This window comes from Bos grunniens, chromosome 7 (assembly GCF_055505025.1).
Source record: "Bos grunniens cultivar Pamir isolate PY7600 chromosome 7, Bosgru_T2T1.0, whole genome shotgun sequence".
Taxonomy (NCBI): Eukaryota; Metazoa; Chordata; class Mammalia; order Artiodactyla; family Bovidae; genus Bos; species Bos grunniens.
The window spans coordinates 57174804-57198728 of record NC_141171.1 but is presented as its reverse complement, the minus strand read 5'-3'; the positions used below and the strand labels follow the sequence as shown (position 1 = coordinate 57198728).

General features: G+C 46.0%; 1 protein-coding gene across 2 annotated transcripts in view; it reads right to left on the bottom strand.

The window, feature by feature from the left end:
• The window catches only part of SH3RF2 (SH3 domain containing ring finger 2), a 148823-nt gene that overhangs the window by 13464 nt on the left and 111434 nt on the right, over nt 1–23925 (bottom strand). The window contains exons 6-10 of one of the 2 annotated variants that reach the window (XM_086413671.1): nt 20445–20536; nt 18807–18977; nt 11601–11833; nt 7724–8082; nt 5424–5720 (exon numbers count right to left, since the gene is read on the bottom strand). In XM_086413671.1, coding sequence (XP_086269797.1) covers nt 5457–5720; nt 7724–8082; nt 11601–11833; nt 18807–18977; nt 20445–20536 — 1119 coding nt within the window. In that variant the 3' untranslated portion in view covers nt 5424–5456. Of the gene's footprint in view, nt 1–5388; nt 5721–7723; nt 8083–11600; nt 11834–18806; nt 18978–20444; nt 20537–23925 lie in introns of those variants that run through there. The other variant, XM_086413672.1, reaches the window with a different exon arrangement.

Here is a 23925-nt window from a genome sequence, read left to right as displayed (position 1 = left end):
GCTTTATCCTTAATGACGCCAACCTGCTATAAGGCTCTCTGGAGTTAATTCCCCCACTTGGTCTTGCCTGTTTAGTGAGTCTTTTATGGTCACCTAAGAGGTTTCTGCAAGTGCTAACATTCTCTTCGCTCAACCCGAGGGGGAACTGGGGCCTTCACTCTCAAGACATAAGTGAGAGAAGCCTTGGTGGCAGCAGCTGCCGCCCCGGGAGGGCCCAGCTTGTTAAGCACGTGCTCCCAGCTGGAGAGGCCCTTGTTATCCTGCCTGCTTCAGCTGCTCACTCCTCGGGCAGGGAGTCAGACGCTGTGGGGCTGGCCTGTGTGAAGAGGCAGTGAGAGGATCAAGATGGGGGCCTGTTCATCTTGTTGAAGTAAAGTACGTGCTTCCTTACCTGCCTGTATGAGACCAGAGGAGCTAGGACACTGAAGTGCGTCATTTACACCTAGGAAACTCTTAGCTGAAAAAGACAGGTGAACAGGCATGTTCACCTATCCTCCAAGTCAGCTCCTTGCCTCAGCTGAGGGCCTACAAAGGCAAATGTTAAGGGCTGAACAGTGGCCAGGATGGGGGCCAGGAAGAGTGTTGGGCTTGATAGTAGTGCTCTCAACTTCTGAGTGACCTCTCTGAGCCTTACTCTGTAGAACAGGGTAACCAGACATTTCAGAATCAGTACGACATAGTGAAAGTGTTAGTCGCTCAGTCGTGTCTGACTTTTTGCTACCCTAGGCTCCTCTGTCCATGGGATTTCCCAGGCAAGAATACTGGAGTGGGTTGCCATTTCCTTCTCCAATGCATAAAAAGTGAAAAGTGAAAGTGAATTCGCTCAGTCATGTCCGACTCTTCGCAACCCCATGGATTGCAGCCCACCAGGCTCCTCCGTCCATGGGATTCTCCAGGCAAGAGTACTGGAGTACTGGTGCCATTGCCTTCTCCGCCAGTATGTCATAGGCACCAGCTAATCAGAATGAAGAAGGGTTTCATTGCTGCGGGTCTCAACTGCAGCTGGCCTTAGCTTTTGGATAGGAGAGCGATGGGGAGGACCTGGAGAAAGAGCCAGGGTGCAAGAGCGGGGAGAGGCCCTGAGGAGCTCAGAGAATCTATCATTCACCTATCAGTACAGGACACTTTCAATATATTGACAACCAGTGTGACCATATTCCTGCTGAATGTCAGAGCCAAATGTCAGCACTGCTATACCATTTAAGAAAGGTGAACTTTCTCTCATTTGTTATGTACCTCTGAATCACTTCGGAGAAGGCAATGGCACCCCACTCTAGTACTCTTGCTGGAAAATCCCATGGACGGAGGAGCCTGGAAGGCTGCAGTCCATGAGGTTGCTAAGAATCGGGCACGACAGAGCGACTTCACTTTCACTTTTCACTTTCATGCACTGGAGAAAGAAACGGCAACCCACTCCAGTGTTCTTGCCTGGAGAATCCCAGGGATGGGGGAGCCTGGTGGGCTGCCGACTATGGGGTTGCACAGAGTCGGACACAACTGAAGCAACTTAGCAGTAGCAGCAGAATCACTTGGGGAGCTTGTCAAAAACACATATGCCTAAGTCCCCACCCCAAAACTACTGAACGGCATCCTGTAGGGCCCTGGCAGGGACCATTATGCTCCTGAGACCTGTGTGCCTGGATCAGCTGGTATCTGGGGACCCAGCTCTACATGGAAGGGGTTTAGAATGCTTCTGAGATGAAGTGGAGCACAGTCTGGAGGGGAACATGCCCAGTTCAGGTGCAGGTCATGTGAGTGAGTGAAACAGGCTGCTGCGGTCAAGGCAAATTGAAGAGCACGTGTCCATTTCACTGACATCTTGACCTTGACGCAGCTAACTCCGGATGGCTGCCCATCAGGAGTGCGGGCCTGACGTAGATGGACTTTCTGAACGTCCCAGGGAAGCTGGAAATCTGTGAGTCAGAAGTCAGTGATTTAGTTTGGCTTCTCACTGAGTCACAGGTGGGGCCATTGCTTTAAAATCTTCCTGTAGAAGCTCTGTCTATGGGAGGGGGTGGGGGAGCCAGTCACACGTGAGCCGGGAAGGAGACAGGCTTTAAGTGAGGACCTTGATGCTGTTTGTGTGCATGCTCAGTCACTCAGTCGTGTCTGATCTGTGCAACCCCACAGGCTATAGCCCACCAGGCTCTTCTGTCCATGGGATTCTCCAGGCAAGAATATGGGAGTGGGTGCCATGCCCTCCTCCAGGGAATCTTCCTGACCCAGGAATTGAAGGTCTCTTAGGTTTCCTGCACTGGCAGGCAGGTTTCTTTACCACTAGCTGCTTATGGCAACCATTTCCTCAAGTGTGGTCCTCAGGGTCTGCCCTCAACTGGTTGCGCCCCTCCTTTGTCTCTCAGGTGTCCCCCGCTCTGTGCCTGCCCACAGCAGCTTTCCTTGCACTGAGGTGTCAGGGCTGATCACAGGGTGAAGGCGGGCCTCTTCTAGGGACTCCGAGTCTTGGCTGAGGGTATAGAGCTCTCACAGGAATGTCTGGCTTCAGACGTGAGGTGTTCCACACCCACCTGGGATCCCTGGAATGTTCCACACAGGAGTGGATTCTTTGTGCTTGGGGACAAGAGATCTTGACTTGGTTGCTACATTTAAACCCATTGCCAGTGCTTCTTACCCCGCTTGGACACCCTTTCTCCCATCCTTTTGCCTGCCTGACTCTTTCCTGTCCTTCAGGACTCAGCGTAGACTGTGTCTTGACCTCCATGACTAGGTTACTTGGTCTCCTTTTAGCGCCACAGCCCTGGGCAGGCCCTTATTTAGACTTTCTTGCCTGGAATTTCAACAGCCCACTTCCTTAAAAACATTCAAGGCTAACCTTTTTCAGGTATTCACTATGTACCAGCATGACTTCAGTCACTTTATGTTACCTCAGTTAACCCTCACAGTTACCCAGTGAGGCTGGCACTGTTATCATGGCTTGTAAGAAGACAAAGCCTAGAGAAGTCAAGTAACTTGCGCAGCATCACACAGCTAGCATGTGGTAAATGAGGAGTGGACCTAGTCTGTGTGCAGCAGAGCCGGCAACTGTGACCACCGCACTGTGCCTCCTCTCTACGGTCTGAAGGCGGTAGACTGACACCAAGGATGGTCTTTTGGTTCACTGAGCATAGTCCTGAGTTAGGCTCTGAAGTTAGATAGCTTGGACTCAGGGTGAGGGCAGCTCTCAAACTCGCTCTGCCACTGTCTGTGGTTACCCTACAAGCCTCAGCTTCCTAGGCTCTATAATTGGAATAGTTACATTTGCCTTATAAAGTTATGGTGGACATTATAGGAGAGGATGTAGTATCCAACATGGTGATGGAACAAATGACAGGGAGTGGCAGTGAGTTCAGCTTGTACCATCCTTTTCAAATCCTCAGGTGACTAGGCAGAGATGGGATTTGTTTGGGAGGGAGGGAGTTTGCTGCTGAGCAGGGGGAAGGGGGCTGGATGGAATGGGAGTGGCCAGTCTGGTATTGCTTACAGTTCTCAGAAAAGTTACTCTATAGAGATCGTGGGCAATGGAATGAATATTCTGTTTCATTTGGAGGGCATGGACTGTGTCTTCATTACACTCAAACAACCTGCTTTTCAGCCACAACAGTTAAAAATTAACTGGCTCCAGTGCTACTGAGGCACAGAGTAAATATTTGGTTGTTTGGGCATGTCACATGTCTGTTGCGCTGGGGGCAGATTGCTAAACTCGTTGCGAGTACTTTTTGGGGTAAATACGAGGGGTAGGTACTCATATTTTGACAAATCATACGATGCCTGCCTGTCTTGGTGACTTTTCTCCATTTCTCCATCTGGATGACTGTTTTCACCTCACTGAATCATGCAGTTGGGGTGACGATTTTGTGGAGTGAACATGGGTCAGTATCTCACAGAAGCACCAGAACGTGTTGCCACATTGGCCCTACCAACCCCAAAGGTCTGACATGTGCAGTAGTCCTTGGCAGGAGGATGGTTTTGTTTGTGTTTTATGAAGGTCTGGAAAAGTCTGGATAATTCAATCTGCCAAGTGTGTGGTTGGTATGTAAAAGATAAATGTTTTTAATCCCAGTATCTTTAAGAACTGTCCAGGGAGAAGGTCTAATTAGACTTGTCTTTTTTTTTTTTAATGATATCCAGGCTTAGTAGTAAACGGCATTCATGCACTGAAGTGCCCACATTGATGGGCATGCAATAAATGTTAAATCACAACAGTTAAGTTTAATGAGAATTAATGGTTTGTCTTACAGCATTGTCTGTGCTCCCTGGGCTGCCCTTTAGCCTTGTTTACAAGGCTCTGCCTGGCTGTCCCACTCAGTCAGCCCCCATCTTAGTGAGGTTGCCTAGCTTTGCAGACGCTGCCCTTCTTTCCCCACCTGCCAAGAATTTCAAGGTTGATCCCCTCCTCTTTGGTCTTCTCTGACTCATTCCCTAACCCTCTGTCTTTCTCATTCTCATCATCTCCTCCTTCTTACTCCCTTTCCTCTCCAACTTTATTTGTCCAGTCCCTTTCTACAGACACTTTCCTCTAGAAGGGACCCCCACCCAGCTGTGGATTGCCATCTTCCCCATAACATTGTAACCTTATCCTGCAACCCAGGGAAACATCTAGTCTGCCCCAAATAGAAGAAATCAGTGGAAGTAAAGACTGTTTGCAGTGCAAACAGAATGAATATCTAAACTTAAACCCCTTATGAAGTTGTTTCTAAGCATGTTGTGTTTTCTTTGGGAAGTCAGTCTAGAGCCAGGGATGAACGATGGTCCATAGTACCATACAGGACCCTCTCCATAAGTACATGCTTCCTGCTTATCTACTGTGTAGGACTGTAAGTGGGCAAACAGATTGAGAAGCTTCAAGTATGACAGCAGTCAGCTTTCTCTCTGACCTTGTCTGGAACAAAGCCAGGGAGCTGACTCTTTTTGGTTTAGAGGATTCTTGGAATGTTCACAGCATTCGTCTCATACCCTTCCCAAAAGTTCTCCCTTGGCAGCCAGGATTGTGACTCAATGGAGGGGAAAAAGATACAGTGCCTACTAGTGGCCTGTATCCAGGCCCCAGAAGATGGCAGAAACTGTTCCAAGATGTTGAGGTCAAAGAAGTAATGCCAGCATTCTACCACTGTGACCCCCGGCTGAACCCCGCTTTAGAGCATCTTAGAAATTCTACACAGAGCACAGGGAATGAGGGGTGCACACTCCACACTGGGATGAGAGTGGGCAGGATGAGCTCCCATTCCTTGGTCTGGGCAGTCGTCTTGAGACATCGAATCATTACGTCTGCAAGGTCACCTAGTCTACCTTCCTAGCCAAGGCAGGAATCTGCGCTCCCACCTGTCCTTTCCTGGAGCTAAACAAGGCAGAACAGGACCCATGCTCGAGTCCCCAAAGAACAGCAGGACGCCCTCAGTGGAGGCATACTATATTTAAATGCAATTCACCTCTTTGGGGTCTAGGAAAAGCCGCCTGTAGATTCATTTGCTGGGAAACGCAGTCTGCGTGGCCGAGGCAGTGGACGCCGGGGTCACGGTTTTGCTAAAAGCTGACTTCCTCCGGAGGTCTGTCTGCTGTCCAGAGTGGCAGCCACTTCGGTGGGCGAACAGGATGGTCATCTCCGGGCCCAAGGGGGCTGCCTCAGGCTGGGACCCCTTCGGGGTGGCTGGCTGTTCAGGCTTCCCGGAGGTGTGGTGTTTGGCGGGAGGAGGACTGTAGTTCTGAAATCTCACAGTTTTGACTTGCTGTAAGACAGGAGAACAAAGGGACATGGCTGAGGTGTGAGAACTGTGCTGTTTCCCCCTGGGACTTGGCTCACATTGTTCCTTTACCCTTGTCCCTTCTGGGAATGCCTCATTCATGGGTTCCTCCAGCAAATACTTGTGTCTGCATGAGAGTCCACCAGGGATCACCACTCTGTCAGGTGCTATGTACAAATCCAAGAGTGAACAGAACTGCCCTGAAAGATGACAGTGAGAACCAGTGCCCCCGTGGGGAAGAATAAGATGCTAAGGGAGGGGGTTGGAGTATCCAATTGAAGCTGGAATGGGGCTTGTCATGGAGGGCCTCCTAAAGGCAGAGTTATTTCAATCAAGAACTGAAGAATGACTGGGGATTATCTAGCAGAAATAGAAGGGGCAATCACTGACCTAAGAACAGGGTCCTGGGCAAGAGGGTATGATCCTTTTGAGAAAATATAAGAAGTTCACCTCCCCTCTCTCTTCTCCACCTGCCAGTAAGGCCTGTCTTGAGGCCTACCTCTTCCCTGAGGCCTACCTGCTGACTGCATCAAGTTCTGTGATAAACTTATAAATCCTCAAAGCAGAGCCAGCAAACTAGACACCACTGACTACACTTTGTCTGCAGAAGGTTTAAGAGTTTTAGGTGCTAACACGAAAAATTGGGAGACTGCATATATAAAAGTCAGGATTTCATCTGTCTCTTATGATACAGCTCAGGTGCACCGGGGCCAGGGCCCATTCTGCCAACAGTTGGCTGGTGCTGATCAGCAGCTCCCTGTCTATGTGGGAGTCACCACCTCACATTTGCATAAGCCTTTCCTCTCTCCCTTCTTTCCTAGCCTGTTACAGGATCTGTCTGGTACAATCAGTGTTTACCTTGGCCATTCCCTGTCTTTTGTTTGTTTAGTCGCTAAGTCATGTCTGACTCTTTTGCGACCCCATAGACTGTAGCCTGCCAGGCTCCTCTGTCCATGGGATTCTACAGGCAAGAATACTGGAGTGGATTGCCATTCCCTTCTCCAGGGGATCTTCCTGACCCAGGGACTGAACCTGGGTCACCTGCATTGCAGGCGGATTCTTTACTGCTGAGCCACCAGGGAAGCCCCAAAACTAAACAACAGTCACCTAATTTTCTTGTTACCTCCTCCATCCCACCATCCTTCTTTCCTCAAGGATATTACTGAGAACATAATACGTTTACAAAAATTCTTATGTCTTCTTATGGAAAAGCCATAGAACCACAAAGGTCCTGATAATGGTCAATTGAGTAGTTATAGCTCTGTGTGACCTTGACAAGCCACTTACTCTTTCCTGTCTCAGTTACCTCCTCCATACTGTGAACAGGTACACATTATTCCCTGTGTAAGCACTTTACTCATCTCATTTAATTTCCACTCCAATCCTGTGAGGCCATGACTCTTTGTACTGCCATTTTACAGATTAAGCAAAAGAATCTCAGAAAGGTGAAATGTTTCAACCGGAGTCACCAGCTAGCAAGCAGCAGAGCTGGAATTCAAAACAACATTGTATCTGAGGCTAAAGCCATGCTTTTTCAAGTCACCTCTGGGCCTTGAAAGTAGGATGTATGAGATATTCTGGAAGCATCCAGGAGATTCAGTAACATGTCCAGGGAGGATGGAGGTGGTATGAGGATGTGGAGGGGAAAGGTTGTGTGTGAGGATTCCTTTGATTCCTTGTCCATTCAAAGTTGAAATCTCAGGAGCTGAGACACTGTGCAAAGTTAGGGGTCTAAAGAATCAGGCCCCCCTCACTTCACCTCATGGTCATGCATGCATGTTCAGTTGTGTCTAAATCTTTGTGACCCCCATGGACTGTAGTCTGCCAAGCTCCTCTGTTCATAGAACATTCTAGGCAAGAATACTGGAGTGGGTTGCCATTTCCTCCTCCAGGGGATCTTCCCAACCCAGGGACTGAACACACGTCTCTTGTGTCTCCTGCATTGGCGGGAGGATTCTTTACCACTGCGCCATGTCACCTACTCCTACCTTCTCGCTGCCGTTTCTTGAGTTTTCTGGTTTCACCAGGATGGAGGGCGGGGCAGATGCAGGCGGTTTGGGGAGAGGCTCACTCTTGATGGGGATTTCTTTGCCTTCCATGATGAGGGAGCTGGCTGCCGTGTGGATCCTGGTGTCGCTGCCCCTGCTGACGCATGTGATGGCAGGCTCCCCGGTGGAAGTGGGCTTGGGTCCCAGCTCCGCCACCACCGTGGAGGCTGAGGAGGGGGCCCCCTGTGGCTGGTAGAACTGGAACTGCTGAGGCTGGACCACCATGGTGGGGCTGCGTCTGAAGGAGCCCACCACGAGGGTGGGGATCCCCGACTGGACGGGTCTCTGCAGAGATCCATCTGGGGAATTACAAGACAGAGATATCAGCCCTGGGGCGGCTGACAGCAGCTGGGGGTGGACAGGAGGGGCTGGGTAGGCAGTGCGTCCTGATATCCCAGAATAGTTAAGTGCTTTCCCAATTTGACTGTGCTCACATTCTCCCAGGGTCTTTCAAAGGTGACCTTATTCTTTTTTTAGTACTGCTTGCCAATGCTGGCAGCCAATGACTGGCTAGGTGAATGTTGGTGGGGGGTGGTGTCAGAAGGTGTATTACCTCCATTTGTCCTCTGTCTGTCTCTCTGTCTCTGTCTCTCTTTCTCTCTCTCTCTCTTTCACACACACACACTTCTATGATCTCCTTCCAGGCCTTAAAGATGGGAAATGAAGAAGACAGTACTAAAGACAGGGCTTCACAGTGAGAAGAGAACAGAAATGTCATGCAGACCAAAAAGGACACAAAAGCAGAGGCAACTCAAGAGACAGCAGACATTGAGACTCAAAAGAATGAGTCAGCTGAGAGGCATGAGCAGGAGGGAGAGGGCAGGAGAGAGGGGAGGGGACTCTGACCAGCTTCTTGAAGAAAGTTCTGATGGAAGCATTAGGCCTGTGGTGTGGGGACCTCTGCTCTTCATCGGGTCTGTGGGGAGGAAGGCTGAGTGGGATTTAGAGACCATGTGTACTGGGCAAATGTGACAGTAGCTGGAAGCAAATCTGGAAAGGCTATTTCCGAGTTAGGGTTGGGAGTGGATGAGCTTCGGAAGTCCCATGACACAGGCTCTGGAATCTGATCTCTTCTCAAGGAGCCGGGGGCCAATCAGTCACATCACCTTCCTGCTCTTTGGCCCCTCTGGTTGTAAACTGGAGCTAACAACAGTATCTCATGGGCTGGAGTGAGATTATATTTTATGATGCATGCAAAGTGTTAGGATAGTGCCCGGAACATAATAAATGCCCCCATGTTTGAAAACTTTTTTTTTTTTTTCTTTTTTAGGTAAAGGAGAAGCAAACTGTAAAAACGCATGCATGGTCCAGGAGTTTGGTTTTGCCCCTTTCACTTCCCTGAGCTCATTCCACCCCCACCTTTTTTTTTTTTTTTTGCTTTTAACTGAGATGAGCCTCCTCTGTAAAAGAAAGCCATTCCTTCCCCTCAAATTCTCTAGAACACAGGAGATCCCCACCCCTTGAGCACATGTACTATGGGTGATCTGGAGAATCAGCAAGTTATTGCACTCTGTGGGGGGTAGTGGGAGAGGCACTCTGAGCCGCATTGTGGGTCATTTCTCCATAAGGGTCTCCCAGCATTTGTAGCCATAGCAGAGATGTTAGTCCTCTGTGACACTCTATGGACACGTGTGTGAATCAAAGTTACGTGTGTCTGGCACAGAGGGCCCATCTAAGGCCGTGTTCTGTGTCGTGATTCTTCATCAGGATGGGTGTGAACATGAAAAGCAGACACTCACTCAAGAGCGTCGGTATTCTCAGCCACCGCCGGCAAGTCAGCCACTGCTTACATGAGTCTGACCTTTCAATGTCGACATTTATTTTTTCACTGACAGCCCTGTGAGGTGCACATAGTCAATTCTCTGTCATTTCTCTTTGCTTTGGGGAGATTGATAGCTTGACCAGCCTCACCTTGGGGAAAGGGAGAGAGAGAAAGCTTCGGGGACCTAGAAAAGTCAAAGCCATGCTGGGCAGACCTGTCCTTGCTGTGCTGTGCTTAGTCGCTCAGTTGTGTCTGACTCTTTGCAACCCCATGGACTGTAGTCCACCTAGCACCTCTGTCCATAGGGATTCTCCAGGCAAGAATATTGGAGGGTGTTGCCATACCCTCCTCCAAGGGATCTTCCCGACCCAGAGATAGAATCCAGGTCTCCCACATTGCAGGTGGATTCTTTACTGTTTGAACCATCAAGGAAGCCCAGACCTGTCCTTAGGCTCTCGGAAATGAGTGAAAAATCATTAGTTTATTGCCATATCTATTTATCTTATGGGTTCCTAATTTCCAAGAGATTGGAGCTTATTACATGTGCACATAATGTAATCGGTCAAAACTCCAAGTTGATCAAGATATATGTAAAGGAAGAGAGGAAGTGTCCAAAAGGAAGTGGGAAACATTGCCACGGGGATGTTCTTCTCGGCATTCATAAGTGTGAACATTTCAGCACTAAGTGAAATGATACATTCACATTATGGGTGGACCTAACATGATCTGCTGAATTCTAAGAGCTATGATAATACTGGTAAGACACTAATGCTATAAAAATAGCTAACATTTCTTGAGTGCTTATTGTGTGTCAGGCACCATGTCATTACTATTAAATGGATTCTTTTTTTACTCTGATGAGATAGGTGCTATTTTTATTTTCATTTTTCAAATGAGAAAACTGAAGACCCAAGAAGTAAGTAACTTGCCCAACCAAGGCTATTGTGGTGGGATTACTTATTGTGTGTGTTGCAGGGAGAGGGGGGAGGATGGCACTGGAGGGTGCAGGAGAGAGGCACGAGTGGCTCAAATGAAGAGGCAAGACTGCTGGGATCAGTAGGCAAGCAGGCGACTGGAAAGCACTGAGAAAGAGTAGAACTAAGAAAATAGCTTTAATTTTCTGAGGGCATTTTCCTGTGTGGCATATTGCCTCACATGTGAATCCTTTGCTCTGACTAGTACTGAATTTTCACCTTTAATTATTTTTTTTTAAGATAGAAGGAGGGATGGCAGAGCCCAGGCTAAGTCAGGGGATGTAGAACAAATCAAGTTGACTTAGCTTGGCTTGTTGTCATCTTCTAGAGAGGTGTACAAATATAGAGGTTCGATGTGTTATAGAACAATAGGTCTCAGAAACTTTTTAGAACCCCTCAAAATGAAGTCTTATGCAGAGGTTCAATATATTAGAAGATAAAAGCATGACTTTTAAGATGAAGGAAGTTATGTAACTGCCATGCGTGCAATGTGGATGTTATATAAAAATGAAAGCAAGGTGAAGAACACTGTATTAAGATTACACGGTATGCATGTACATGGATGAGAACTTGGGACTGAGGGTGAAGGATTGGAAGGATATATTTGTACAATATAACGTAATTTTGTACAATATAATTTTTTAAACTTGTACATATATTAGTTAAACAAAGTGGGATTCAGGGGCTCTTAGCATCAACTCCTCTTTTCTTCCTCCCCTGCATCCTTCATTTCCCTTTTGGTACCCCCTGAGGGTTTCCACGGAACACAGTTTGAGAAACACTGATCCAGCAAGAACCAGCATCCAGCCTAGGCCATATTCTAATTACATGTTGGTACTCAGGGCTGGTATCATTCCCAATCAGTGTGTGTGTATGTAGACTGAGGGCTGTGACCCTGAGTCTGTCTTGCTTAATCTAATAAAACAACTTGATATTTGGGAAATGTAAAGCAACCTTAAAGCAAAAATCCTTGTTTTAGCAAAAAAAAAAAGAACAAACCCCCCAAAACCACTCTGTTTGCCCAGAGTGAGATCGCCCCCATCCCTTAGGTCTAGGCACGTACCTCTCCACCACTACTTACTCTTTCTCATGCTACCTCGTCCTTTGCGGAGAGAGCCCTGCCCTAGGGTCCCCAGGCTGGCTGGGCTCCGCACAGGGTTGACTATGGCTGTGGGCACGAAGACGGACTTGAAGGGCCGGCTCTGCCGGGGATCACTTTCTGAAATACTGCCTTGAGAGGACACAGAGGAGGTGGATAACGTCCATGCGGTGTAGAGACCAGGACTTCGGGAGTCTGGAACGCTAGATGTCTTTCTGGTTGTGCAATATTTTTTTTAAAAGAAGAAATAGAAAAAGAAAAAGTTCAGTCAAGAGTCCAACCATATACCACAGTCAGCTCCCAACCATATACCACATGTGGCCGCTCCTCACCTGCTCCTACCCATATATACATACTACACAGAGTCTTAACTACAGAGGCCTCAGCTCCCACACCTGGTAACTGTGTGGGTACACTAAGGGAGGGACGAGGTCTCCTGCTAAGGCCTGGTGGGACAAGAAGACTTGAATTTCACCTTCTTTCCCTCCAGCTCTGATCACTCCTCACCCCACGTTCCTTTAGCCCTGAGTTTAAGACCTTGTATGTGTTCATCTCACTTTGGAGGGGCAGTTTCTTGTTTGTTCAGTGACTTGTCCACTAGATTCTAAACTCTTTGAAGGCAGAGATTTTATATGACTTATCTGATATCTTCTGTGATCTGCATATATTGTTAAAGTGTTGAATGGCTGCCATAATGCACTTAGCACTGAAGCCAGCCATTTTGTGTCACACATATTGAGCACTTAGGCTCAGATGGTAAAGAATCTGCTTGCAATGCAGGAGACCTGGCCTCGATTCCTGGGTTGAGACAATCCCCTGGAGAAGGGAATGGCTACCCACTCCAGTATTCTTGCCTGGAAAATTCCAGAGGAGCCTGGCAGGCTCCACGGGGAGTCCATGGGGTTACAAAGAGTCGGACATGACTGAGTGACTAATGCTTTCACTTTCACTGTATATCTGGCATTGGCCAAGTCCTTTGCCCACATTATCTCATGGGTTCTTCACAACAGCCTTCTGAGTTAGCAACTATAAATACTACTGTTTTGTAGATTAAAAAAATACAGATTTACAGGTAGTTGAGATTTGAACTCAGGTCCAGGCTGGCTCTTGTCACCCACGCTCTTATCACTGAGCTACACTACCTTCTGGCTAGTCAGAGCATTCATAATTTGGAAAACCCTGCATCTTGCTTGAAATAAATAAACCAAAGGAGGTGGTAGGCCCTACACATGCTTCCACAAAACCTAATCCTTCAGCCTTAGGCTCTAATTTTTAAGAATAGTATTTAAATTTTGAAAACAGCAATTTCTTGCTCATTGCTTTCCAGCCTGCAGCTCCATGAACCCCGTGGGGAATGGCTGTCACTTTACATGTTTCTCTTGTCCTTGTCCCATCCTACCCCAACATCACAGCCCCAGTGGAGTAGCCCATCAGTCACCTTGTCACTCTGTTGATTCAGTAACCTCTGCTAATTCCCTGGAGGTAACCAACTCAACCAAGGTCCTGGCACAAAGATGTCCCCATGTAGTTTCCTTCCTGTCAATGCCTCCAGGTTTCTCTTTAGGTAAGTTCCTCTTATTTCTCCTTTTTCTCTCCCTCTTTTGCTTGAAAAAAGTGTATGTAGTTTAATAATGAGCCACCAGTGTTGCACAAGATGGGAAAGGCACCACTTAATGTGGCCAACTCTGCCCATGAAGCATATGCAGCCACATGCCCTGGGGACAGATGCTTGTGGTGAGGGGGTTTCTGTCCACAGCTTTCATTCTCCTCTGGTCTCTGGGGATGCAGTCAGGGAAGTGGAGTGGGCTAGCCACCAGTCAGAGCTCAGACTACATTCTGGAGATGAGTGCTGGGCTGAGAGAACTCCCCAGTGCTGGCTTTCATAGCAGCGTCTGCACCTGCCTGTGTTTTAAACAAAGACCTCAAAGTGTAGGATGCTGCAAAATGGACCAGCAACAGGGAACACAGGTTCCAAAATGGTTGGCAGTGGCAGTGGCAGCAAGTACAGAAAAGTTAATGAGGCCTGAGCCAGGCTTATTTGACTAGTCCTTTCTTTGGCCAACTGTTTACAGACTGAGGTGCAACCTCATTTTTCTGGGCCCAGCATGAGGCTGGACTCCAGAAACTCCTAAATTTCAAGTCCCCTTCCCAACACTGAACCCCTCTATGTTTTTTGGCAAAAAGATCAACATGGGCTTCCATGGTGGCTCAGGGGCAACAAATCTGCCTGCCAGTGCAGGAGACATGGGTTTGATCCCTGGTCTCCAAATGCCCAAGTGCCCCAGCTGCTGAACCAGTGCTCTGGAGCCCAGGAGCTGCAACGACTAAAGCCTGAGCACCCTAGAGCCTGTGCTTTGCAACGAGAAGCCCATGTGCCACAACTAGAGTGGCTCCTGCTCACTGCAACTAGAAAAAAGCCCAAGTAGCAATGAAGAAGACCCAGAGACCCAGCACAGCCAAAAAAAACAAAAAAACAAAAAAACCCACCTCAGCACTTACCCAGCATGTTCTAACATCAAAATGCTATGCTAACACATATTCATTAAGCCCCATGACACCCGAGATCTGCAGACATTATGATCCCTGTTTTCTAGATGGAGAGATGGAAAGGCATCCTGGGTTTAAGGGGGAGGTGAGCGTGTTGCCTCTGGTTTGCCCCACTGCACTGCTTTGAGTGTGTCCCCCTTTCTACCTGAGATACAAGCCCTTACGAACTTGCGCAGTACATGAAAGGAGCCTGACACATGTGCCCTCTACCCTGCTCAGTACTAGCATAGCCTCTTGGTAAGGCAAAAGCTTGCACTGTGACAGTCTTTATACAGTTCCGTGTAGCAAGTTAAAGGACAGTTAGTGGTGGCCCACCTGTCACTTCTCTCTACCCCTTAGGCGACAGGATGGCATATGAGTCTGGTGAAGGCTGCCTGAAAGAGAAATATCCTGGCTTACTGGGCAGAAAGGCGTTTATTGGGAGGACAGAAAGGAGTGGAAAGAGCTTGGAAACAGGATCCTAGGGAGGCTTCTGAGACTAGTGAGGTAGGAGTCTGAGGCAGGGAGTGTCTGATCAGGGGCTGCTGCTTGAGTGCCCACCATGAACGGTATTCAACTTGGCCCATGTGCTTTCCTCCCTTGTTCCTTCCTTGTTCCCATTTCCAAGTTCTGAGAGGCTAAGCCTGTCTCTCAGCTGTGGTGATGAGCTGAGGAGGTTGGGGAGAACGGGGAGGGGAGAGGGAAAGTGAAGAGGAGGAGAAGGAATGGGGAGGAGCTGGTTTCTGCAGCCTCTAAAATGGGAGGAAACATGCCTCCATTGAGACTGGGTGTGGAGGAGGAAACCCAAAAGCATGTAGGTGCTGCTACGAAGGGCCTGAATGAAAACGTGACAAGTGTTGTGTACCCTCGACCCACGGGCTATCTCTGGGATCTGGGGAATAGGTCGTGGTGGCAGAGATCTAGGTGTGGTCAGCACAGCTGGATAGGCTGGCATTACCCTCAAGCACAGAGTGCTGGAGCTTCACACACCACAGCAGCCTCTCCTCTTTCGGTAATTAAAAGGCTTACTTGCTGAACTGTAAACCAAAACCCTCGCATTTTGGTCAGCTCTGGTCTCTCAATTGATCCCCAGACTCTGTCTGGCTCAATGCATTAGGAGATGATGCTGATTAAGAGCGAAAGTTCAAATCTCAGGGGGCACCTCACACCTTGGAGGTCTGGCTGTCTTAGAAAAGGCAGTCCTGTACACCATGGGGGCTGGAGGTAGTGCAGAGCCATCTCTGCAACCACAATGAAAATGGGGGGCAAACCTCTCACTCACACAGAACCAAAGAGCAGAAAGGGACCTCGTACACGTAGTCCAACCCACTCAGTAGCAGAAACTCCGCTGACAAAGAATGGCCTCATTTAGCCCTGAGAACTGGGAGGAACCAAGCCTCCCGCAATGGGAAGGGTTATTAAGAACAAGGGTGAGCTGCCCCTAGATAGACAAACTGAGCATGTCATCTGCATCCAAGGTTTTGGGGATGGAAACCTTCTCTGCATCTGGGAGGCTGTCAGAGAAAACATAACACACAGAGAAAGCATTGATCTGCTGTCAACTAATAGCCCTAAGGAGATTATATGGTGACAGTGACTTTCCTTTTTGGAAATGCTGATTTCCTGGAAGCAAACACACCCATCAGCATCAGCAGCATCTCAATATATGCACATAGTCAGGTTTCTATGAGCCAGGGGTGCGGAAGGACTCATGGCCACCTATGGTGCTGCTGAACATCCATCCACCATCTGACACACGGCCACCTCGGATAGAGTGAGTCCAGAAACTCATCGTTTGCCCAAGAATAGATCTACCTTGGAGAAAAGCCAAGGCGAGAATAGGAAGCTGGAGCCTTGAACTTCATTGGAACAGAGTCCCATGTGCATTCTAGTTAGGGTGATCTTAAGTCCAGATTTTCCAGGGAGAATCTCAGTTTACAGCTGCTCTCCTGGTAGTGTCCCTCTTCTATCTCAAAAATGTCCTAGTTTGGATGATGAATTATACAGTGACTCTTACTTTAATGGTTTTTTGTGGAATAATCAGGACTTCAGGCTAAGGCCTGATACAAATGCCCCACTAGACTAGTAGAGATGGCCCTAGAGAGTTCATGATAGTTTCTTCCATGGAAGACTGTTCATGAGTTAAGGTAGGTCTTTGCTCTTCTCTGTCACTTCTGAACTATCCTCCCACTGTCCTCAAGACTTCGCAGCGTGGACTCACAAGAACAGACTCTACCATCTCCTACTCTGCCTTGTTGCAGACATCACTTTCCCTGTTTCCCTGAGGAATTGAGCTCCCGGCTCACTGTCATTCTCTCCACCACAACGGATCCTACCTTGATGATTTCATCTAGTCTTTGGGCTTTCATCTTAAGCTTAGACTTCTTTCTTAAATGCTAGACTTGTATAGATGCAACCATTTACTAGGAATACTAAGGCATCTGAGACAATGTGCTGCAAACCAGGCTTTTGCTTCCCCTCACTAACACCTCAAAACCTGTTTGTTCTCTTTTGGATTTACTCCATCTCAGTAAAAGGCAACCTTGTCTTCAGTTATTCAGGACTCACTTTGAATCCTCTCTTTTTACACCCAGAATTGGATTTGTCAGAAAATCCTATTGTTTCTACCTTTAGAATAAACCAAAATCTAACCACCGCCCCCTCCCTCCCTCCACAGCCAGCACCTTTGTTCATTTCACCGTCAACACCCCCCGCCCCAGCTCCCCCGCACCCCCACCCCCTGGATTCTTACCATATCCGCTTAACTAGTCTCTCTGCTTCCACCTTTCCTGTCTACAGTTCACTCTCAACCCAGCACCCGGAGGGGTTCTGATTACAACACAAGTTAGATCATGTCAATGCTTCTGCTCCAAGCCGTATAACATGGTTGAAGTCACATTCCTCATTATGACTGAGCAAATTCTGAATCTGAATCCCTGTTACCACTCTGGCCTCCTCTCCTACGAGGCCCCTCTCACTTCCCTAATCCAGTCCTCTCGGCCTTCATGTCAGTATGCTCCTTCCCCGGGGCCTTTGATCTGTCCTCGCTGTTCCTTGGGCCTGGAAAACACTTCCCGCATTCCTCCATTCTTCCTTCTCACCGCTCAGCCAGCCCACCCCAACCAGACTATTAACATTGTCGTCACCCTCACATAAATTCTATCCCCCTTTCCTGACTTATTTTTTCTCCTTAGACCTTATCATCAGCACACCACTTATATTCCTTACACGTCTATTTATTTTCTGTCCATCCCACCAGAGTATAAGCTCCAGTGGGCAGAGATTTCTGTGTATTTTGTTCACTGGTGTTTCTCCAGTGTCTAGAAGGGTGCCTAACCTACTGTGCTCAGTATATATTTGCTAACTAAATGGATTAAAGCATCAGTTATAGGCATCCTTAGTTTGCCTTTGGGGATTTTGCAAATTTCTAACAAATTCCAAGAACCACTGAAGGGAGTAACTATGACCCTCTATTCCAACTTTCTGGCATGCAAAGAAATCTTTTTGCCTGGAACTATTGGTACCCACACTTTGCCTGTATTCTATCTAGAAAGGGGATTCGCCACCTCAATAAAAGCAAGTGCAGTCTTTTATTGAACCAGAATCTTCTAAGTTGTATTCACTGGTTCACTGTCCCCTGAGGGAACCAGCCTACTTCCTGATCTACACAGTCTATTATGGTCTCTCTGACCCTTGTCTTCTGCACTCAAACAATCCTAGTGTCTTTCTAGGTTTATCTAGTGATGTAGCTTCTATTTCCTCACCATTGCAGCCCTCCTCTGGACACACTGCCCACCTACAGGAAGGTTCCCCAAACTGGCCATATATGACTCCTGCTCTGACCCCCATAGAGAACAATGGGATTATCCCTTTCCTTGGAGTTATGACTCTCTGGTATGTCATAAAGGTAGTGTTTATGTGTGGTAAGGGGCTTGGTACCTTGTGATAGGCTTTGCCTGGACTTATGGGGGGTGGAGGTAGCACCTGGACTTATAGGAGGAGCCATGGATAGTTTTGGGGGCCTGTGTTTACTTGTGGTTGTATGAGGTGGCTGGACAAACTGCAGCAGTGCAATTGATGCATGTGCCAGAGAATGAAAAAGGTTGGGAAAGCTGTTTGGAAAGAAGACCTGCAGGGTAACTAGCATGTGACTCGGGGGTTGGATGTATGGGTAGTGGTCTGAGTCACGAAAACCCTGCCTAATGGCACCACATCCTGGGAAGTCTCCTAAGGTGCTCCCAGAGGTCTTCTGATCATTGGGCTTTCCCATTGTCCTATGATTATGGAGTGTCTTGGTGAAGACAGTGAAGTGTGATTTGTGGGGGTTATACAGTAGAACTGAAGTCTAGTTCTTGAGTAGGCTGGTTAACTGCACATCACTTTCATCATCTGTAAAATAACCCCCACCTATTGGGATACTTGAGCATAGCCAAAGAGTTAAAAGATGCAAAAGTATCAATACTTGTAAAATGTGAAGAGCTATTTAAAAGATAACCATTTTATTTTTTTTTTTTTTTAATTAAGCATTAGGAGGATAGTGAAGCAAAAATTGTTTCTTGGCCCACACTCTGAAAGGATTGAGTCTTTCAGCCATTCAACTCAGAGATGGACTCTGGCCTAGATGATCCAACCCTCTGATGCCTGAGATTGGAGAGGACGCACCTGAAAATGGGGATGACATAGTTGTTGGGGAAGATGCCAACTCGCCCGGTCACCAAGGAGACGCCCCTGAGCCAGCCGTCCTGGTACTTGCCCAGGACCCTGACGCCCTCTCCCTTCTGTAGGTCCAGTTCGTCGGGTCCATGGGCTGAGTAGGAGTGCAGAGCTACAAACCTGGGGAAACACAGGGAACTGGTGAAGGATGCTGGTGAGTGTGCCTAGTGGAACCAGCAAAGGGTGAAGGGAGAGGAAAACTCAGAGTCCTATCCCAGTGGTTAGCACTAAACATCCTTTAAGAATTGAAACCTCACTATGTAAGGCAGATGGAAATGGTGGAACCTTGTTGAAGTTGCAGCGGAGGGGCCCAAATCCCTGCCCCCTCTATCTCCTCACTCCTCCATAGCGTGCTCTGAAGCTCCAAGTCACTCACTGAGGTCACATCAGTATTTTGACATTGGGGAAACTAGCTGAGAATAGAGAAAGGAGTTGGTGACCAGGAATCAGTGGCAGAGTCGGGTCGAAAGCCTGAAAGTGATGGTTCTATCTAGGATGCTTGTTCACACTGCTTAGAGTACCCTCAAGACAGTGGTCACAACCATCAAGGTTCAGGGAACCGAGGGGTCAGCATAGAAGCCTCTCTGATTCATTCCCTCTCCTGAGGGTAGTGACGTGTCTGACCCCCAAGATGCTAGCTTAATGTAGGCAGGAGATGGACATGGGGAAGTGGGAGGCAAGGGTTAATTTCAGTGTTTTGGCACACAGTGGAATGAATATTGGCTGCATTGTGGGATGGAGAAGGATGGGCTTGAAACGTGGTAGAAATGTTCTTGGGTTGGAGCAGTGATTTTCCACTCTGAAGTCCACAGAGTAGCTTGGGTAGATAACATCCAGGTATGAGCTGGGGGATAAAGACCCTGGGGAGTAGTTCGGCTTTGGAAGGAGAATAATTACCCAACTAAAGGCATTAAAAATAACCCACTTTGGTTTCCCAGATTTGGGGTTAAAAGTGTATGGCTTCGAGCTGGATAGACGCTAAGGCAGCAGTTTCCAACCTTTTTGGTGCCAGTGGGATGGTTTCAGGATGATTCAAGTACACGTTCAAGTGCACAAAGTACATTTATTGTGCACTATATCTCTATTATTATTATACCAGCTCCACCTCAGATCATCAGCATTAGAGCCCAGAGGTTGGGGACAACTGCTCTAAGGACTTTGAGGCACTGAAAGCTTTTATCAAAGGGGCTAGGAGAATGTTCTCATCTGCAAGATTTCTTTCCCTCCTGAAATGTTATATTTATTTCTCACTGATACAGCAGCATCTACTGATGACCAAGCATTGTGAATCTAAAGAAATACAACAGAAATCGCTCAGTACCCAATCTCCCTGTAGGGTTTTCGTACATAATCTAGTCTCTTTCTGCTTTTGTAAAATAATGAGCCAGGATGATGTAGTTTGGTAATTTGTATTTTTCATCATTATTTCCTTTGGACATTGTAAAGGAAGGGAAGCTGTTGTTTCTCTGCATGGGATGGTTGGGGATGGGGGATGCTCGATGAGAGAGGGATGGCAAAGATGACTGCTCTGTGCCAGGACCAGGAGTGGAGGGTTGAACTCATTTTTTTTTTTTTTTTTTTACTCACATGTTAGCTGAGAGGTGTTGCTGGGAGCCAGGAAGACTGACAATGGCCGTGGAATGTCCTGGGGAGGCAGGTGCAGGGTGATAGGTGCTGACCTGCAGAAACAACAAGCATTAGGAGCCAGACCCACAGCAGAGCTGCTGCATTCTGACGCAACCAAAAACCAACAGGCACACCCAGCACCACCCATCGTGTGTCTTTTTCTCTGTGGTTTGTGGCTGTGGGCAGAGCAGAGTGGTGGTGGATTGGTTTATGGTCTGTTGGGGTGGTATGCCAGAGTCACATTCCAAAAGACTGCTCAGATAAGGCTTGGGATGAAGGCCCGTTCAATTTACAGTCAACAGAGCACTGTCAGGCTCTTCCTTATGTTCCCCCAGCCCCTTCCCACCCATTTTCTAGTGCACTCACCTCCCTCTAAGAAAACCTGTTCTCGAAAAATGATATGATGGCTAATGTTGAGAACACTCGCCAGGCAGTTTTAAGTGCTTCATAAGTATCAGCTAGTTTAATCCTTATTAAAGGAACTATTATCATCCCTATTTTTGGATGAGAAACTGAGGGAAAGAGAAAAATCACTCAACTAGAATGAACCAACATTTAAAACCAGGTACTCCAGGTCCTGAGCCCACACTCTCACTAATGTTAGTATTAACACACACACATACATACACACACACACACACACCAGTTTATCCTGTGACTTAGTGATGGTAAATCTGCAACCTCTTCACTTTTCCAGGCTGAAAGAGGGAGCAAAAGTTCTAAAAGCATCTGGAAATTACTAACTATCCTGAGGCTTCTCTTATTATCTAATGTCTTACCTTGCTTATTTTCTTCTCAGCACGTATCAAAGACTGTGATTGTTTTCTTGTTTATTTACTGACCATCCCCCATCACTAGACTACAAGTTCATGAGGAAGGGACTATGTCTTGTTTATCTTTGTGTTTCTTATACTCTTAATATGTTACTTGTAACTTAATGAATGAATGAAAACATCTTTCTACCCACTATACCAAATATTAATGAAATCTCCATGCCATCCAAAGTAAATACATTCAACCAGTCTTCAGTTATCTACCTTTAAGTGATGATAACTACATATATGTGCCTTTTTAGGACTGTGCTTTGTGGGTACAACTATTATTTGAAGAATGTGTGTTTGAGCAGTTGTGAATCCATTACTGAGTATGTATGTACAAGTGTGTATGTTTATTCAGAACCTGTGACAATTGTATGTACATGTTTGATGGCACTGGTCTATTGTATGTCTTATTATGTTAATGCATGTGGGTCAGATAAGCATGTATGCTATGTGTGATATATGTATGTATGGTTGTGAATGTCTATCTGGAATTCTGTATATATGTCTATGAACTCTAGAGGTGTGTGCAAGAAGGCATGGACATAGTTTTGTGTGTGTGTCTGTGTCAATGGTTGTATAAATGTTTGTATGGTTGTGTATGTATGTGTGATGTTTCAATTCAGTTATAGGATCAGAAAACCATTCCAGTTAGATAGTAAGAAGGGTTGGCAAGAGTATAGAGAAATCTAAACCCTCATACAGTGTTGGTGGAAATGTAAAATGGTTCCAGCCCTTTGGAAAATAGTTTTGCAGTCCCTCAAATAACTCCTAAAGTTACCATATGATTCACTAAGTCTGACATCCAAGAGAAATGAAAACATACATCTACACTAAAGCTTGTATGTGAATTTTACAGCAGTATTATTTATAATAGACAAAAGGTGGAAATAACCTAAATGTCTACTGGCTGAAGAATGAATAAAGAAAACATGGTATATCTACACAATGGAATAATATCTATAAAATGGAAATTATTCAACCACAAAAGAAATGAAGTACTGATATATGCCAGAACATGGATAAACTGTGAAAACATCATGCTAATTGAAAAAAGCAAGACACAAGAAACATTACATAGTTCTATGTATATATCTTAAATGGGTTAAATGTAAAATATATTTTATGGTATGTAAAATATGATATGGTATATAAAATATATTTTAATAAGCTTTTTAAAAAGTTCCAAACCATATGATTATCTCAATAGATGTACGAAAAGCTTTTTATAAAGTTTGACACCCATTATGATAAAAACTCTCCAGAGAGCATTCATAGAAGGAACATACTTCAACATAATAAAGGCTATATATGACAAACCCACATTAGCATCATATTTAATGGTGAAAAGATGAAAGTATTTCCTCTAAGATCAGGAATAAGATAAGGAGGTCCATTCTTACCACTTCTGTTCAACACAGTTTTGGAAGTCCTAGCCACAGCAACCAGAGAAAAAAAGAAATAAAAGGAATCCAAATTGGAAAGGAAGAAGTGAAACTGTTACTGTCTGCAGGTGACATGATACTATACATGGAAAATCCTAAAGACACCACCAGAAAAACTACTATAGCTCAGAGCTCATCAAGAGCTCTAGTAGTAAAGTTGCAGGTTACAAAATTCATATACAGAATTTGTTGCATTTCTATACACTAACAATGAAAGGCCAGAAGAAGTTCAGGAAACAGTCCAACTTGGTGGGGAATCAATATTATTAAAATGACCACACTACCTAAGGTAACCCACAGATTCACTGCAATCCCTATCAAAATATCAAAGGCATTTTTTTTTACAGACCTAAGATAATTTAAAAATCTGTATGAAACACAAAAGACTCCAAATAGCCAAAACAATCTTGAGAAAGAAGAACAGAGCTGGAGGGATGGCAAACCTTGACCTCAGATTACAGTACAAAGTTACAGTAAAAAAAATGGTATGGGACAAAAACAGACACACAGATCAATGGAACAGGTTTGAGAGCCCAGAAATAAATCTACGTACTTATATTCAATTAGTCTATGACAAAAGAATCAAGAATATACAATGGAGAAAAGACAGTCTTTTCAATAAATGATGTTGTGAAAACTGGACAGCTACATGTAAAAGAAATCAGAACATTGTCAAATACCATGTACAAAAATAAACTCAAAAAGGATTAAAGACCTAAATGTAACACTGGATACGATAAAACTTAGAGTAAAATATAGACAGAAAACTCTTTGATATAAATTGTACCAATATTTTTGGATCTGTCTCCTAAAGTAAAGGAAATAAAAGCAAAAATAAACAAATGGGACCTAGTTAAAAAAAAGTTTTTGCACAGCAAAGGTAACCATTGACAAAATAAAAAGACAGCCTACTGAATGGGAGAAGGTATTTGTAAATTATATGACCAGTAAGAGGTTAATATTCAACATATATAAATAGCCCACACAACTCAACAGTAAAAAAACATATGATTAAAAAATGGGCAGAAGAATGGAATTGACATTAAATGCAGATGGTAAACAGGCACATGAAAAGATGCTCAACGCTGCTAATCATTAGGGAAATGCAAATCAAAACCACAGTGACATATCACCTCATACCAGCCCGAATGGATCACAAATAACAAATACTGGTGAGAA